The following is an 18,629-nucleotide window of genomic DNA, read 5'->3' as shown; positions in this document are numbered from 1 at the left end:
AAACATTCCATGCTCATGGATAGGAAGAATCACTATCATGACAATGGCCACACTGCCCAAAGTAATTTATAGATGCAATGCTATTCCCATCAAGCAACCATTGACTTTCTTCATAGAATTAAAAAAAAAACGACTTTAAATTTCATATGGAACAAAAAAAGCCTGTATAGCCAAGACAATCCTAAGCAAAAAGAACAAAGCTGGAAGCATCATGCTACCTGACTTCAAACTACACTACAAAGCTACCGTAACCAAAACAGCATGGTACTGGTACCAACACACACATATACACCAATAGAACATAACAGAGACCTCAGAAAAAACACCACACGTTTTTAGCTTTAAAAGAAACTGTCAAACAATTTTTCAGTTTTATTTCATCTTAATGAAAATTTTAAAACCCACAGCTTACTTTATTTATACTCAATGGTGAATAACAAAAGCTTTACCTCTAAGACCAGGATCAAAGCAAGGATGCCTGCTCTTGCCACTCCTATTCAACATAGTACCAGAAGTCCCAGCCAGTGCAATCAGGCAAGTTAAAGAACTAAAAGGCATTCAAATTGGAAAGGAAGAAGCAAAATTATCTCTGTTAACAGGTGACATGATCTTACATGTAGAAAATGCTTAAGATTCTTTAAAAAAAAAAAATCATGGTAAAACTAATAACTGAGTTCAGGCAAGTTGCAGGATACAAAATGTTTCTAGACACTAGTAGTAAAAAAAAAAAATCCTAAAAGAAAATGAAGAAAATAACTCCATTTACAATAGTATCAAAAAAATTAAATGTTTAGGAATAAGCTTAACCAAGGAGTCAGAGGACTTGCATACTGAAAACTACAAAATATTATTGAAATTACAAAAATAAATGGAAAGTCATTCAATAAATGTGGATTGGAAAACTTAATATTAAGATGTCAATACTACTGAAAGAGATCTACAGATTCACTGTAATCCCTATCAAAACCCAAAGGCATTTTTGGCCAAAATTTAAAAATCCATCCTAAAATTCACATGGAATCTCAAGGCAACACAAATAGCCAAAGCAATCTTGAAAAGAACAAAAATTGGAGGCCTCACACTTTCTGATTTTAAAACTTACAATAATCAAAATAGTGTCATACTGGCATAAAGACAGACATGGAGACCAATGGAATAGAGTGGAGTTCAGAAATAGACCCTTATATATATAAAGTCAAATGATTTTCCACAAAGGTATTGAGAGTTTTGCTAAGATTTAGGTCTTGGAAAAGGCCAGTGTTTTCAATAAATGGTGCTGGGAAAACTGGATTATCTACATGCAAAAGAAGCAGCAGTCCTCATGTTATACCGCATTTAAAAATTAACTGAATATTGTTGAAAGACCTAAACATAAGAACTAAAGTATAAAACTCGAAGAATAAAACACAGGAGAAAACTTCATGACATTGGATTTGGTAATAATTTCTTGGATATGACACCAAAAGTATAAGCAATAAAAGAAAAAAATAGATGTTGAACTTCAAGATTAAAAACTTTTGTGTGTCAAAAAGCACTACCAACAAATAGTGAAAAAGAAACCAATAAAATAAGAGAAAATAGTAATTCTTTATCAGGAATTTCTAATTCCTGATAAGAAATTAATATCCAGAATATACCAACGACTCCTACAACTCAACAACAAAAAAAGCAAACAATCCAACTAAAAAATGGGCAAAAGACTTGGATAGACATTGTTCCAAAGGAGATATACAATGCCAATAAGCATAGGAAATATGTTCAACATAAGTAATCATTAGGGAAATACAAATTAAAACCACCATGAAACACCACTTCACATCCATTAGGATGGCTACTATCAAGAAAAAACAGAAAACAAGTTTTGGCAAGGATGTGGAGAAATTTGACCATTGTGGAAAAATTTGAATACTTGTGTATTGCTGGAGGGAATGTAAAATGGTGCAGCCACTGTGAAAAATGATATTGCGATTCCTCGAAAATTTAAAAGAATTACCATATGATCCTGCAATTCCACTTCCAGGTATACACTTAAAAGAAATGAAAGCAGGAACTTACATACTTATACACTCATGTACAGTGCAGCATTATTCATAATAGCCAAAAGGTGGAAGCAACCCAAGTGCCCATTAAGAGATGAGTGGATAAAGAAAATGTGGGTGGTACATGCATTCAATGGAACATTATTAAACCTTTAAAAGGAAAAACATTTGAGTATATGCTACAATATATGCATGAACTTTGAAGACATTATGCTAAATGAAATAAGCCAGTCACAAAAGGACAAATATTGTATGACTCAACTTATATGAGATACCTATATTAGTCAAATTCACAGAAACGGAAGGCAGATGGGGAGTTTACATTAAGTATAGAGTATCTGTTGAGGAAGATGAACACGCTCTGGAGATGGAGGGTGGTAATGGTTGCACAACAGTGTAAATGTACTGAATGCCATAGAAATGTACACTTACAAAGGATTGAGATGGTAAACTTCATGATGTATACCATAATAGAAAAACAATTTAAGTAGTCATATATGGCTAGTGGCTACTGTATTGGACAGCACAAGTCAAAACGAGCTACAGTCATTTAGATAATGTGAGGTGGGGACTGAAACAAGAAACAAATAGCCAACGGCAAAACAAACAAACAAAAAAAGAAAGAAAAAAAAAATCACATCCATGAAAGTGTCAGAAATTTGAGTCTTCCTATCCGTGGAAGACAGTATCGACAAGAAGACTGGCCATATTGGTTGTATCTCCCCATTTTAATATTGCAACCCACAGCCCTTGTGTTTTCCTACCTTAGACCAGATTTTCTATTTTGTGGGTTTTAAAAGATGCTACGGGTAATCTCATGTTCTTAATGCAGGAGCAATCATATTGTCCCATCTGGAGTATGTTTTTAGTTTCCTTGGAAAGAGCATCAAGCCATATAATTATCTCTACTTATATAGATACTTGAAACAGTCTCTCTTTAGGACATAGGTAATTCTGATGCAAAGGTCAGTATCTGGAGTCTTTCCCGTGAAGTGGTCATGCCAAAAAAGAAAGTCAAGGAAAAGTATTACCGCATTACTGCTGTCACATCACCATTTATGAACTAATTCACATTTATTTTGTGAGAAGGTAATAAGTACTAATGTGAAAAATCTATACCTCAGTATATTCTGAGTTAATATACTTAGTATTCAAAATTCAAATTCTGAGTTAATCCAACTTAATTTTTATGCCTTCTCAATACCTCTAACATGTTAATACCAAATGTGACTCTCCAATAATGAGATATAGCACATAAAAAGGGTATTTGCAAATGTATCGAACCACGAAAGTCACTTTTCAGAGGCCTCTGAATATGCTTGGGAAATTTTACTAATGAGCTGCATTTCACTAATCAGCTGAGGCAGTATGAAGACAGCACAGTAGAACAGCTGAGTGAATCTGGGGAATTTCGAGAACTCAGGTGGAACTACAGAATCACAAGTTGAACTATTCCAGGTACTTTTTGTAATAGGTTATAAGGTCAGATGTTAAACATGTACAAAATTAGGACAGAAGCCTAAAGGTCAAGAAAGGTAGGCCTTGAAGAGCAAACACAAGGATTTTTATTTTGTGAAAACAGGAACTAACGAAAGTTTTGGTGCAGAAGAAGCTGGATGGTTGCCCTTCGCTGGGCAGATGTGGCCTGGATGAGTAGAGAATTGGAACTGAAAGACCAGTTAAGTGCTCCCTAAGCTGAAGTACTGAGCATGTGAAGTAAGCCAGGAAATCAAGTTTGGGAAATATAGCATGATTATATGATTTTTGAGTCTAGTGCTCAGTATTTTACAGTCAGTTGTACTCTGAAAGTTTTTTTTCTTAGTCTCAAAACTGTTGAAGATTAGAACTTAAGTTTGATTCTAAAAACAGCTTTGCTCTTTGCTGTACAATTAAACTTGAGCTGTAGCTATCTGCACACCTTTTGTTATTGGGACACAAGACTAGCAACATGCAATTTCTTTCTGAAAAATGACACGAAAAGCATGCATTCACTCCATGCAGGATGGTGCTTCTGCCACTGTCCATGAGATGGAAGTCAAGAACTGAGTGGGAAAAAGACATGAGGCATAATCAGTTTCATCTTCCATGAAGAAGTTATTACACATATAATGAGGCAGAACCCTTCCAATTTCAATAATAATGGAGTGAATATCATTGAGATTACTGAATCAAATTAATGAATTAGCTAGTGGTAAGAATAAAACAACAAGATAATAAAAGCCAGGGTACTCTGTACCCACATGCGCTTTACACATACACATTATGGAGAGTAGCCAAGTTTCAATTCCTAATCAGCTACATCCATTCTTTAAATAAGAGAAAATGGTACTTAAGAATGTTTAGAGTTACGGAGCTAAAATTATTTCTCCTTGAAGTGGAATATGCAAGTGGAAGGGCAATAATAACAATGTATAAGGTCAAACATAGTGAACTTAGGTGAGAGGCCACAAAGAAAGGCACTAGTCAGCTGTCTGTTTGCAAAAAACTACAGGCTGTGCAGATGGAGGCAGCAAGGAAGCCTCAATTCCTATGTTGCATTTCAAACGCACAGTCTACTGTGGTTCTCTAGTCATTAATTACTATACTCCTCCCTTTGCCCTAACGAAAAGAACACAAAACTACTCATCATGCAGTGGGAAAAATTGTAACTAGTAGCTCCCTAGATATTTCGTTATTTAAATCAGCATAAAATAATGATATGAAATCCCTATAAAATTGAAGCCACCTTCTTCTCACTTTTAAAACTATACTTTGACTAACAGACGTGTCTTATTTAACACCATGTAACAAGCCCCCTCAAATATATCTTTTATAACTGTGCCTTGACCACAGTTATATAATCTAGAGAATTATAAAATGTGCTCCTGATCAAAACTAGTAACATGACCAGATTCATTATTCACTTTACTGAGATTATTTGTTCAAGTGAGGCTATTAATGGATTGGATAATAACCATCAGATAAAGTACTAATAAAATGTTGAAAGCAAGCAAATTAAGTCATCACAGGCCTTGAGAAACAATGACTGAGGCTGCCATAATCGTCTGATTTGTAGAAGTTTCAGGCTGAAATAATGGCTCAGACTTTTTTCCTGCTGTTATGCTTTGTGAAATAAATGTGTGAAGTCCACAAAGACTAACCAAATGTACAAATTTGAACTTCTAATGAATACAATGACATTTAAAAGTCTCAAAGGGCTCCTTCATAACAGTAAAATCATTCCACTGAAGTAAAAAAAATTTTTAAAATATTGGGAAAAAGGGCCAGGCTATGTCATTAGTACATATTGGCCAGAGGCAAAGAGGGTGACGCAGAGATGTTCCATATTAAATTATAACTTGTAATCAATTCTAGCCTTTTCTCATTAGAAGCATTCAACAACCATTAGAAAAAGTTGTCACCCATCAGATGATGTCTTGACATTCCCATATATCTTATATTATTTCAATAACAAATACCATGTTAAGTCATTAAAACATCTTTATGTATATGTGTGTCTTCCAGAAAAAAAAAAAACTACGGTAAAATGATAGTTTATATTTGTATGGCAGCATAATTTATACTTGCATTATCTCTTTGGATTTTAAAACTGTCTTCTAAAGTTGATAAGACAAGTGTTAATTTCACCATTTCGCAAATAGAGAGTAAGAGACTCGCCCCCAAATCACCTGATATTCTGATTCAAAATTCAGGGAGGTTCCTATTGAGTTTTGCTCTCCCTTGGTTTGCCCTTTATGTTGAAAGGGCAGAGATATCACCTTCTTTTAAAGAAGAGACCAAAATGCAATGATAGAAAGAGCACTAACCCTTGTTGAAGAAAAGTCTCCCGACAAAATTCTGACTGGTCACTTGATTTGTCAAAGGTACTAGCTCGGAGCTAAAGGAAATAAATCTTATACCACTTTAATTTCTCTGTGAAAACAATGGAATCTTACATTGTTGTATCTGATTCTTAATATGTAAGAAAATGAAAACTTAATGCTAGATCACAAGCTAATATTACAACATACTATATGTATACATGCGCGCGCGCACACACACACACACGCACACAGGTACATATTTTTCCAAAGGGATATTAACAACTCATTCACTTTATCTTCATAATAATATTTAAGCATATTGCAAAATAGCACAGACCAAAGATGAGTCACCCATCCCCCGAGGTTTGATTTTATGACTGCCTTAGGGTAGATAATTACAACAACAATAATTACAACATTGAATCTATTCTCCTTGACCAAAAAGATCCACCTATCTGCTAGGAATTAAGTCCAGATCATTTTGACTTACACATGTAAATTTATAATACCACCACCTTGCGTTGGTATATTTTAATTTTTCAGCAGGCTTTCACATGCTAATACACAGTGCTACACTTCTGAGTTTAATGAAAAAATCTTCAGCTCCCTGGCTCTGGGCCTCACCTTGTGAAGTCTGTCATTTCCATCATGATCATACACATCTGCTTGGCCAGTACAATGATATCATTGCCGCTGTCGTCCCATTTGGCCACTTCTGCATCCAGCTTGCTTTTCTCTTGATGGAATATCTCCACCTGCTCAGCTATTTTTGCCTTCTCCTCCTGCGGTAGTTGCGCCATGATGGCCTGCGTGGGTTACAGAAAAAGCGTGAGTGACGGTGACAAAGGAAGTACAGACCGTATGTTGACTCTGCCTTCTGCGGATGGCAGAGTCAGACCCTGCAAAGGCTTATGAGCTACCCTGTCATTTCGAAAAGCACGTCTTTCTCCATTCCAGAGAGGCCACGAGCACAGGCTGATAAGCTCCCCAAAGTCCCCGTCCCACTCCCATATATGAAAAATACAGAGATATCCAAAGCTACGTGCGCACTGGCAATAACAGAACTTCTCTGCCGCTTTGATGGCATATGTTTGTTCAAAAGAAGCTATTCTTGACAATTTTTATATTTGGTCTCAGGAAACTTTTACCAGATGAAAGAATGCACCTCTTTCAACACTGAAATCTGTTCAGAGAAGGGAAAAAAGAAAAACGGCCTTCTGTCGCTGGAAAGGAGAGGAATTTTAAACACTATCTGAGCATCCAAGTGGGGGAGGATGGGGCTACTTTCTATGAGTGTAAGTGAAGGTGTCTACAGAGAGATGCCAAACAAAAATCCCCTGCCCAGCACTCCAGGGATGGTGTGCCTACTCTCAGCCCTCCCCCATCTCCTTCGGGGTGGTGGCATGCCTGTGGCTCCTTGTTAAAGCCTTTGAGTACGTAGGCAGAAAAGTTATAATGGGATAAAGATAAAATTAGGAAGCATGGGTTCATTTTCAATAACTGCTAGGTAAGAAAATGTAGAAAAAGGAGAACTGTAGTCTTCTTATTCATGGATTCTTCATTTGCCAATTTGCCTACTCTCTAAAATATATTTGTAACCCCCAAATCAAGGCTTGTAGCATTTTCATGGTCATTTGCAAATGTGGGCAGAGCAGCAAAAAATTTGAGTTGCCCGACATGCATATTCCCAGATGAGGTTGAACAAGGCAATGCTCTGCCTTCCTTTTTCAGCTCTCGTACTGTAAACAAGTGTACTTTTTACAGTCTATTTAATGCTACATTTTTCATATCTTTGTGCTTTTTGTTAGTAACTTTGCTGTTTAAAATGGCTCCAAGCATGGTGCTGAAGTGCGTCTAGTGTCCCTGAGCATGAGAAGGCTGGCATGTGCCTTATGGAGAAAATACATGTGTTAGCTAAGCTTCAATGAGGCATGAGTTACAGAGTTATTGGCTGTGAATTCAATGTTAATGAATCAGAAATATAAAGTGTCTAAACGGAAACACCCATTAAACATGGTTATGTATTGATCAGTTGAAGAAAATGTCTTGACTGGCAGCTCTGAGGAACCTAATGCTCTATTTCCCCTAGGACCAATGATTAAATATTTGCTAATTAAATGTTCATGATGACTTTATAGAATAACTATCAGGAGTAATGAGAATCTACTATATTTGTTAAACACCATTTAGGTAGCAAGCCCTGAATGAAATGTGTGACATCATCTTATCACATCCTCCCAAAACTGTATGCAACCTGCTTCTTCACAGACAGGGGAATGTGAATAGGTACTTCCAACTCCCCTGCTTCTGGGATACCCGTATTTTCCAGAAGACAGACCAAGAGAGTACAGTTTGGGGGACTGCAGTTTCTGCAATGAACAAGTAAAATAACACACGAAAATGCTTCCTAAATTATAAATCTTCTCCTGGTGTGAGTGAATAAATTTGGAAGGACTATAACTAAGGTCTAATAGAGGTTCAGGCAATGTGATCTCAGAAAAACTGGGTTCAACAAGGGCTCTGTAGCTGACAGGGGTTAAGACTTCACTGTTATATGGATCTATCACTGATCTCTTCAGATAGAATATTGGCATAGTCAATAATTACCTCAAAAGGTGATGGTGGGCAGCAAATTAAATAATATGTGTTTTTTCAAATAAAATGAAAGTAAGCATGTATAGAATTATCATTAACATTATATTATAATTTCTGGCATTAATTTGCCTTTCCAACTATCCCTCTGGCTCATTTCTTAGTTGCCACAGGGAAAGAGATGGGCTCGGGGTCTATGCAACTATCTACAAATAGAAGATTGTTATGATTCCTTATGTATATCCACAAATACTGGGTACTGTGCTGAGGCTTATGTATGTCAAATAACAATCTATTTAATCATTCTAATACTATTACTATCCCCATTTTAATAATAATATCTAGGCCCAGAGAAATTCATAAAATTCCTAACATCACACAATAGGCTCTAGGAATAGGATTCAAACCCGCTTGAACTAAGATCATTCTTAACCAGTGTGCACAACTGGATCATCAGTTGTGCATGGCCATGCAGCTTACCCACTGTCCTGGGGTCCTCAACCGAGTGGGGCAAGGGTCACTGAAATCACTAGCACTGCTCGCCACGCTGTGCATCCTGGTGGATGCCACAGACATGAGTTGCCTATGGTGTCCGATTTGCCTAAAGGTATCCTTGAACCAGTGGCTGCCCAGATGCTTCTTACTAGTAGCCACATCTACTGACTTCCATGGATGCATGTATGTGGCTTTAAATAGCATGTGTATGTATGTTTGGATATGCATGTGTACGTGTAAATTTTAATCCATATTTAAAAATCCAGACTTGTATGAATACTATTAAGATATTTAAAATACTATATCTAGAAAGATAAAGTAGCTTTAAAAACTGTATTTAAAAAGATGCTTGATATACAAGAGTTTATTATAACCTCACATTTGCAATGTTGTGTTCATAGCAAGACAGCTAATTCCACTATATCTGAGATATATTTGATTTACAGAAATTAAATATGCATTTTTTTCTTTATCCCTTTCTGATGACCTATTGCTGTTTTTGGTTTATTGTCCTCCTTATACAGAAGAGCGAATCATGCTTTACTTAGACCTCATAGGTCCTAAACCAGCATCATTTAAAGCATTCGCTAGGTGCTTCTCTGTAAAAGAATCCGTAAAACTATCAGCAGACTCCCAGACTCAATGTTCAATCCCCAGATGAAAAGCAATGCACATTTCATTGTCCCAACACAAGGTTAATTTGTGCACTGAAAGGTGAATACTTCTCTGTCAACTATAGCACTTGCGTCTCCATTATACAATTTAGCACTTGAATATTAACTGCTTTGCTTTGCTAATTAATTCCTATTAATGCCCCACTGCTCACTTCTTTATATGCTTCCCTAGAGATTAGGCTGCCATATCCTGCCCAGAGTAGAAGCTTAATAAACATCTTTTGACTGCTTAAAGATTTTTCCACTCACTGCATTAACATAATTCAAGAGAAGTTGCCAGAACTGACATACACATTCTAAGGACACAATTCTGAAGAAAAACTGTCCCCTCCAATGCAAGTTTGCAAAGGAAGATATTATTTTGACTCTAGGGGTGCTTGACCTGCATAATACACTTAATGATGTGTGACTTGGGTGAAAGCATCCTTCCATTTGCGTCTGCTTATGTAGCTATCAATGAGCTGAAGTCTCTTCCTAAATATTCTTAAAATGCTCTTGCTTTTAAAAATTCATAATTGGCCTTTTCTGAAACTGGGATTTAAAAAAAGGTTATCTATAAACAGTAGATCACAAACTGTGAAATTTGCAAGTTAATCAAATTAGAATTCAACACATGAGTTTTAATTAGGTCTTATCAATGTAACTCAGCAGTTTGAAATGTTAACACATTAAAGCCATTCTAGCTAGAAAAAAATAGAAGCTAGCTACACTGAAATCAAACTCAATATAAAATACAAAACATGCAATTATTCATTCCCTCAAACTAAGGGAACATGAGAAAAATTATCTTCATGGCCAAGAGGAAAGGGGACATATCAGATTTTCTGTTTGTATAATATGATTACCCGGGACCGGTTGACGTTTCTGCTCTTCACAGTAGCCAAGCACAGCTCTCCAAATTGTTGATCTGCCTGATGTGGGGTCCCAAATTAGTGGTATCAGAGATATTAATCCAAAAGGATTCCTTCCGCCTACCCCAGAGTCCCTCCCAGCCTTTCCTCTGAATCACCAACCGTTTTTTGGTGATTGTTATAAACCCTACCTATTAAACTAAAAGTGAAAATCACTAATAAAAGCAAACAACCATTCAAATAGCACTGAATCCTTTCTGAATTTAAATCTCAAGGAGATTTTGATATAATTATCTTCCAATTTCCAGAGAAAAAATGATTTTTAAAGTCTATGGGTCCCCAAACTGACAAGTGTTCATTTCTTAAGCCTAGAGCAAGAGGCTAACATTGAGTTTCAAGTACAAGAATGTTTATAAATAACAATTAAAGGGACTAAAACTCAATGTGCCCGTTTCTACTCACTTGACTTTAAAGCAGTATAATAAATATAAGTAGTTAAGGAGTGGATCCTTTGATTCTTACCACTCTCTAGCTGTGAAGTGAATTGGGAAATTGAGGTAATTGTCCCATTAACTCAAGTAAAAACTCTCATGATTGCCTGAATTATCCAACTCTTTCAGGTGAAATTAGTTAGTCAGCCTTCTAATGAATGATTAGCTCAAGCCACAAGCATCACTATTACCACCAACTTAATTATTACATATTTATATGATAAATCCTGTGATACATTTATCATGGAATTCTCCCTATGACCTTATGAGGTAGCATACGGGGAGATGAAGCGTAGAGAGGTTAAGAAAGTTGCCCCAAAGTCACACAGCTTCACTAAGTCCATATTTAAAATCAGGTCTGTGTGACTCCAAATAATATATTGTATCACCAAGGTTAAGTGCCCAGCAATTGTCACTAACCTATTTTAACTATGCCAGCCTGTGGAGAAACAGTTTATATTATGTCATGTCTAGGATCAAAGGGTAAGATCACCTCCACATTTTATCAGATCACCACCATCACCACCATCCATATTGATTCCCATTCATTCCCTCGCCCTAACTGCACCCCCACCCCCTCCTCTCCCTCAGAATGTTGTAGGCAAGCAGCAGACATGGGCATATAAAGGACATTTTTTAAATACTTTCATTCCAGAATTTGAGAGCAATGTTGGATGGGGTTACTAAAAGCTTATCTCCCACTCAAACCTTCTTATAGATTAATTTACCATTTACAGAAAGGGAGACTTTCTCTAGATGTGAACACAAAGTAATATCATTAACATGGGAGGACTTGCTGCAGGGAAGAGCAAATGCCTCTGTCAAAGACAAAGTTCACCTCCTTCACAATTTGGACCAACTTAGCACACTTTGCTGGTCAAAAGTCTGACCATCTATCATTTCAGCAATTCAATGCACCCTCTTATTTCCAACTTAACAGCCATAATTCCATGTTTCTGATTTGTCATCATATAATTACAGGCTAAAATAGGCTGACTCAATAAGTAATGCTGTCTGCTGCAAGTTAATCATACAGACCACATGTAGACCTCAAAGACAAATGAGCAAGTGCTGAATTTATAGGAGTGCTCTGTTCTTACTATCTTGGACCCTGTTTATAATTCATGCTGAAAAAAACTCTCAGAAAAGACACTAGTGTGAAGAAATAATAGATGATAAAGGCAGGAGTCTCTGAATTGTATTTCCACCCATCATTATTGACTTGAAGTCTAATGTAAATAAGACTAGAATTATGTTCCCAATGAAGCAGAAGTATATTGGGACTATTCTTCCTCGTAAAAGTGGGACTGTTCATGCCATTTTGACGAGATGGTGCTTATAAAGCAAGATGAGTTGTACAACCTGTCTTTGTCTTTAAGAAAACTAGTCAGTGGATACTAGGCTGTATGTATACTGAGTTGCAGTTAGTCAATTAAATTGACTTTGAATTGCTTCATGTTTGGATGAATTACTCAAAATTGCCCTTTGTCAGTGACATAAAAATGCTGGTTTTACTTAATTCTGAAGATGAATTGACTGTTTAATTCATCTGATGTTTTGCCAATACAGAGTCAAAAGATTTTCAAGTTACTGACCTTTCCAATTTTCAACATTTTAGGGGGGATTAAATAGATTCTGCGAGGAATTTTTGAAATAGGGGGCTCTATGCCAACTTTTCTATTGTCCCACCATTGTGTGATGGGAAAGGATTTCTCTTAGAAAGGATGATAATTATCACAGTCATCTTCATTGAGCACTTACTGTATGTCTAATATTGTGCCCATTATTTTACAAATATTAAGTAAGTAAATCTTCATAAGAATCCTATCAGGTAACCCTGTTATTCACATTTTAGAGATAGGTCTGAAACTCAGAAAAATTAAGCAACATGTAGCTTTGAGCATGGTTCTAATGCTGCCCTTTATAATTCAAAACCAAATCGGTCTGAAATCAAAGCCTTTGTCTTTAATATTCTTTTACCTTCCCTTCCCTCCTATTAATGTTTGTTTATATCTTTTGGGTCACTTGATCGTTGGGTGAGAATATCAGGGCATAAAGCATATAAGAGAAATTAGGTTTTAGACACAAAGTCTTACTTGACGAAACATCTCCTTCAAGTCCTCTTTATTTTAACCTCTGATTATTTTTCTTTCATAATTCTTAAGGCAGTGTGGGCTTTCTGGCATTTCCCAATTTCTATTTTAAATTACCTTCTCTTTCTCAACCTCTTGCTTTCTATTATCTTTTATTTAAACAAAACTTAACATAGCAAATTAGAATATCTAATTCTCAGTTATACTATAATCTGATTGTTTTTACTCTTTGGAAACTGAGCCTTTAAGGGGAGGAAAATTTCATCCTCCTATGCAGTCTCTAAAGATTTCATCTCTCACCACCAGCCTTGATTACGTACACCTACTCTCTGGGTGATACAGCTAATCAGATTGATCCAAATTTAGGATGCTCTTTAGACCAAATGCATTGGTGAACAGTATCATGGAGTACTCAAATGTCAGGTAGAGCTGGTACTCTCTCTGTTGCTTCCTGATCCTTGCCTTAAACTTGAATATTTCTAATTTGTCTCTATTTTTCTATCACATGGCAGACAGATCTAGGAATACCACCATGGGAGTAGACAGGCATCATGAAGAAACAAAAAGTTCTCTATCTAACGGCCTTGAACCAATTTCAAAAGATACGGTTTTAGATATCATAGAACATAGCCCATTGCATGGAGCAACAGCCCAGCTATAAACAAAGTAGTGCCCTGATTCCCCATTTGTCATTGCCTCTTGTGTTGATAAGCTTGGAGACTTCAGGAAGAACAGTGGTGACTGTGCCAATGCAAAATTTGAGTATTACAGTGTCCCCTTATCAGTTTATCATCTAATTCTAGTACCCAACCCCAACAAAATCAATTACACACATAAAAGCTTGCTGTGATGTGGTTGCTATGTTTCTAGTGATAGCAAAAGAGAGGAGTTAGAGGAATCAGGAGCAGTGGTGGTTATTTTCACTGTGCAAAATGTGATTTGCTATAAACAACCTCAGATGAGAGCACAGATTTCTGACCCATGAATCTCTGGGGTACCACGTCTCTGGAGTTTAGAAATACCCTCAAACCATTTTAGTAAACACGGTCCCTGTGTGCCAAGCCAAAGTCTTAGGTGTCCACTCACCCGTGCGCTCTGCCCTGCAATGAGCTGGTCATCCTCAGTCTGAACACTTGTCCTGCTACGCACATCATAATCTTCCTGCTCAAAGTCAGAATCATCCTCTAGTTCTTCTGGGGTCTGAAGACAAAAAGATATAAATCAGCATATTTAAATTGATAACCTTCACCCCCATCTACACACTTCATTGCAAAGGCTAAATATCCCCCAGAATACAGAGCTTATAGCATCCTACATAGCACTCACACAGCTATGTGGGTATTAGCCGGAATGCAGTCAGAAAAATCAAGCTGCCCTAATTTACTTTAAAACATATATTTTATTATTTCCTCATACAGGTATAGTAAGTCTAACTTGAAGTGATATGCTAATTTTAAGAAAAATTATATTTATGTATTATTTCTACCCATCCAAATCTATTGAAAGAAAAGATCCATCAACAACAAAATTTACACCTATACCTCTATAATGCCACTTTTGCTCTATAAACAAAAAAGTTGATTATCTCCAGGCTAGACCTGATGGAATCTCTGATTTGGTCACAAAGCCATAAGGTATAAAGGTGATAAGCACAGGCTCTAGAGTCCAGACTGCCTGAATATGAGCCCCTATGTGCTCATAAATAAACTATCTTACCTCTCAGTTTGACTTCTTCCCCTGTAAATTGAAGTTGATAATAGTAGCTACCTCTATGATTGCTGTGAAGATTAGGCAGTGTATTCTCTGTATAGTATCAGACACAGAGTAGGTATTTTTTAAATGTTTGCCATCATTATTACTTAGGGTTTGTTGTTTGTTTTGAGACAGGGTCTCACTGTGTAGCCCAGGCTGGAGTGCAGCAGTGGGATCTTGGCTCACTATAACTTCCACCTCCCAGGTTCAAGTGATTCTTGTGCCTCAGCCACCCAAATAGCTGGGATTACAGGTGTACACCATCATGCTTGGCTAATTTTTGTATTTTTTAGTAGAGACAAGGTTTCACCACATTGGCCAGGCTGGTCTCGAACTCCTGGCCTCAAGTGATCTGCCCGCATTGGCCTCCCAAAGTGCTAGGATTACAAGCATGAGTCACTGTGCCTGGCCCATCATTATTATTAGGATTTTTAAATCAATTCATTCAACAAAGTTTATGAAATGAAGCTACTGATTACCACATACCCATAAAGGATTAAATAACTGTTACATATGTATTATCAATTTAGCTCAGATGAGCACAGTGACATTAGGGATCATTCTCTATTTAGAGGTAAATAATACAAGGTTCAAAGAAGTTAAGCCATGTGCCTCATCTCCCTAAATTAGTTAATACAGAACCAGAAGTTAGATCTAGACACCCAGCTGTGTCTGACTCCAAATATACTTCTCATTATTAGTTTTTGTTGTTTATTCACGTTACAAATTTAGCAAGAACTGAAATTATAAAATTGCTTAAAAGAGTAGAGTTAGACCAAGATCCTTTCCAATCTATAAAGTCAGTGATAAGGAAAAGATAAGAAAGAATCCATAAGCCCAGGAATAAAACACCTTTCCATCTTCAATGGCAATAATAATAGATAACTGTGCATTAAGTGCTTACCATGTATGTGTCTGTCAATGTTTTTTCGAAGTGCTTTACAGGCACTAACTCACGCAGGTTTCCTAACACTCCTATGATGTAGACATTATTTTCTCCATTTTTCAGGTAGGAAAACTGAGGCATGAGACGTTATATCTTGCTCTAAAGCTTTGCTAACTCTATGAGGTTTAATTTGAAAGGTGGTAAGGATGGCGCACAAAAGTAAGTGAGTGAATCAGTGTGAGATTAGCCTGACAGGTGATGGTCTTCCACAGACTGCCTCTTGGCATAGAGTAGGACCACATTCCAGGGCTTTGTCTTGCAAAAGAAAAGAGCAGACCACAAGGAATACCGATGATGCAGTTGCCCACTCCCCATCCAAAAGGGCACATTTTTATTCTGCTGATTTCTTTGGCTACCACAGTGTAATTAATCAGGTGTGGTTATTGATGAAGGCTTGAGATTGGTCAGACAGGCATAAAATGGGGTCCTTCATGCCAATATCACGTTATGCCTAGTAATTTTCCAAGCTTTGGCATATCACTCTTGTTTTTCCTTCTCTCTCACCGTCAACCTTATTAACATTCACTCAGTCATCTACAGATGTTTACTTTCATAGGAATATTAAAATGAGAAAAGAAAGAGGTTTTGTTCTCATATTTTATTAACTAAAGCGGGGTACAGTAGGCAGAGCCCAGTTCAAATAACTGGTTGTATTTTTATTGTGGACAGAGAAAATATTCTCTGATCATTCCTCCCTCTTTTGCAATATACTGTGGGACAATTATAGCAAGTTGGTAAATTCAGCTGACAGATGAGATGACAAGATTACAAGTGCTTTTCGTCATTAGTTCTTGAAAGAGAAAAAGTAAAATCGAAAATCTCATTCAACAAAAATCAGCAGAATATGACAGTTCTTATAGTACTGTGTCCAAACATTTCAGTGATCTGTGCATTTAGTAGATGAGTCAATGACAAACCCAACCTGGCAGCATAAGGCTAATAATGATGAATTTTTATTCAAGTGACAATGGCCCAAGAACAAAAAGAAAAAACATTAAAATCTAAAGAGATATTAACCTGGAAGAGGACTCAGGGGACCTGCATGTTTTGACCTAACTCTGCCATTCACAAGCTATATGTCTTTGGCAAGTCACTTAGTTTCACTACTTCTGTGTCTTCCCTGCTCATAAAACGGAGATTATAATTGCTATTTGCACTTTCTGCCCACAGGACTCCTAAGCTCAGATGTATAGGAAAATGCTTCAGGAACCATAAAAATTAACTAAATTCATAAATGATGGTGATAATAACTGTGCTTAATAATAAAATATAACACCTAATAATAATAACAGCAATAATAATGGCAATCATTGTTTACCACCCACTATGGGACAGGCATTCAGCTAAAGAATTCGATCCTTACAAAAACCTAGTGAAATAAATGTAATAGCCATTTTATAGGTGTGTGAACAGGTTCAGAACTGTTGAGTGTATTTTCCAAAGCATCACACCTAGCAAGCGATGGAGGTGGGGAACAAGTTGAAGGTTTCAGAGCCCATGATTTTAACCATCACAAATACCACCAGGCACATAGATGAGCTTAAGCTATTTACATGTACCTTAAACATGCAACAAACCCGTCCAACCCATCCATATAAAAAGTTCTGTGCATGTGCAGTTTGCTAATTGCATATGAGTGTGTCTCCTACTCATGGCATTATTTTTTGAATTACACATTTTTAAAACTATAAGTGCTATTTTTTAGTTGGTCAAAGACCTCCATGAATTAAAGGAAACATGGAAAATTACAGAGGGTCTGCAAATGGGCCCAGGAAGATTATGCTTGTATTATTAGATAGTGTTACAGGGTAAAGGAATAAATAAAATAAACAGTTCACTGTACTGGAGGATAGAGACTTAAGGGTGAAAGTTCTATGTGCTCTTTGGGAAGGCTTTTTTCAATAAACAGAAACTATTTAAAGTCTACTCCTAGTTTCCTGGTTCCACTATTTTATGTTTTGTTGTGGAAGTGGGTCATACCTGTAAAATGGCACAAAGTATTCGGACTACAAAATCTCTCCTAAGAGTCTATGAGATCAACTTGTGCCCATTACAGGGGCCCAGGGAGATCATGTGGCTTGACCAGGGTCATACCACGTGTCAGTCGCAAAGCAGGACCCGTTCACCTGCTGCTGGTGCTCTATTTCCTCTGCAACAGCCTCTATGGAGAAACAAAGTGAGAAAGTATTGAAGGATTCAGTCATTTCACCTGGACATGTGATTTGTTGAGTAAATTTTACAAATGAGTCCCAGTGAAATGACTCTGAATCCTTCAGTATTTTCTCATTTTCATAAAATGTAATAAGAACCATTGAAAGAAAGGGCCCAAATGTATATGAGAATTTCACTGGGAGAAGGCTGTAAATATAGGTTGGCAGGAGAGCTTGAGAGAGGCATGAGGTAGGATTTCCCAACAGAGCTCAACACCACTGGAATGGGCTGCAGACTAGAAAATCAGAGATCCAAAGGTAAAAACACCAACAACAACCAAAAACAAAAAATAAAAAACAAAACAACAACAACAACAACAAAATGAAAAAACTCCCTAGTCAGGAGTGATTGGCGACCAGCAACTCTGGCCTGGCCTGGATTATTCTGGAGGTTCCTAACTGATCTTGCTTCTGCTCTTGCCCCAGACATTCTGTTCTCACCAGCATAGCCATGGTGGTCCTTTTAAGGTCTAAGTCAGATCACACTATTCCCCTACTCAGAACCCTCCAGTGGCTCCCAACTCATTCAATAAGGTCCTTAGGTCTCTAGGTCAAGTTCCTGGCTCCAACCCTTGCACTTGCCATTCCCTCTGCCTGAAACATGCTCCACCTGAGTACTGTTAGGGCTTATTTCTTCTTCCTTCTCCCAGTATCTTCTCAAATGCCACCCAGGTACCTCCTTT

General features: G+C 37.1%; 1 protein-coding gene across 13 annotated transcripts in view; it reads right to left on the bottom strand.

Annotated features, from left to right (window-relative positions):
• CTNNA2 (catenin alpha 2) overlaps positions 1-18,629 on the bottom strand; it is a 1,423,217-nt gene that overhangs the window by 53,186 nt on the left and 1,351,402 nt on the right. For all 13 annotated transcript variants that reach the window (XR_010115398.1, XM_063616606.1, XM_063616605.1 and 10 more), the window contains 2 exons: positions 14,125-14,238; positions 6,467-6,648 (listed from right to left, as the gene is read on the bottom strand). Coding sequence is in view for 12 of the 13 variants with exons in the window: in XM_063616606.1 (XP_063472676.1) it covers positions 6,467-6,648; positions 14,125-14,238 (296 nt within the window). In the remaining variant the exon portion in view is untranslated. The remainder of the gene's footprint in view (positions 1-6,466; positions 6,649-14,124; positions 14,239-18,629) is intronic.

This window comes from Symphalangus syndactylus, chromosome 14, assembly GCF_028878055.3.
Source record: "Symphalangus syndactylus isolate Jambi chromosome 14, NHGRI_mSymSyn1-v2.1_pri, whole genome shotgun sequence".
Classification (NCBI taxonomy): domain Eukaryota; kingdom Metazoa; phylum Chordata; class Mammalia; order Primates; family Hylobatidae; genus Symphalangus; species Symphalangus syndactylus.
This window is presented reverse-complemented; position numbering and strand designations above follow the sequence as displayed.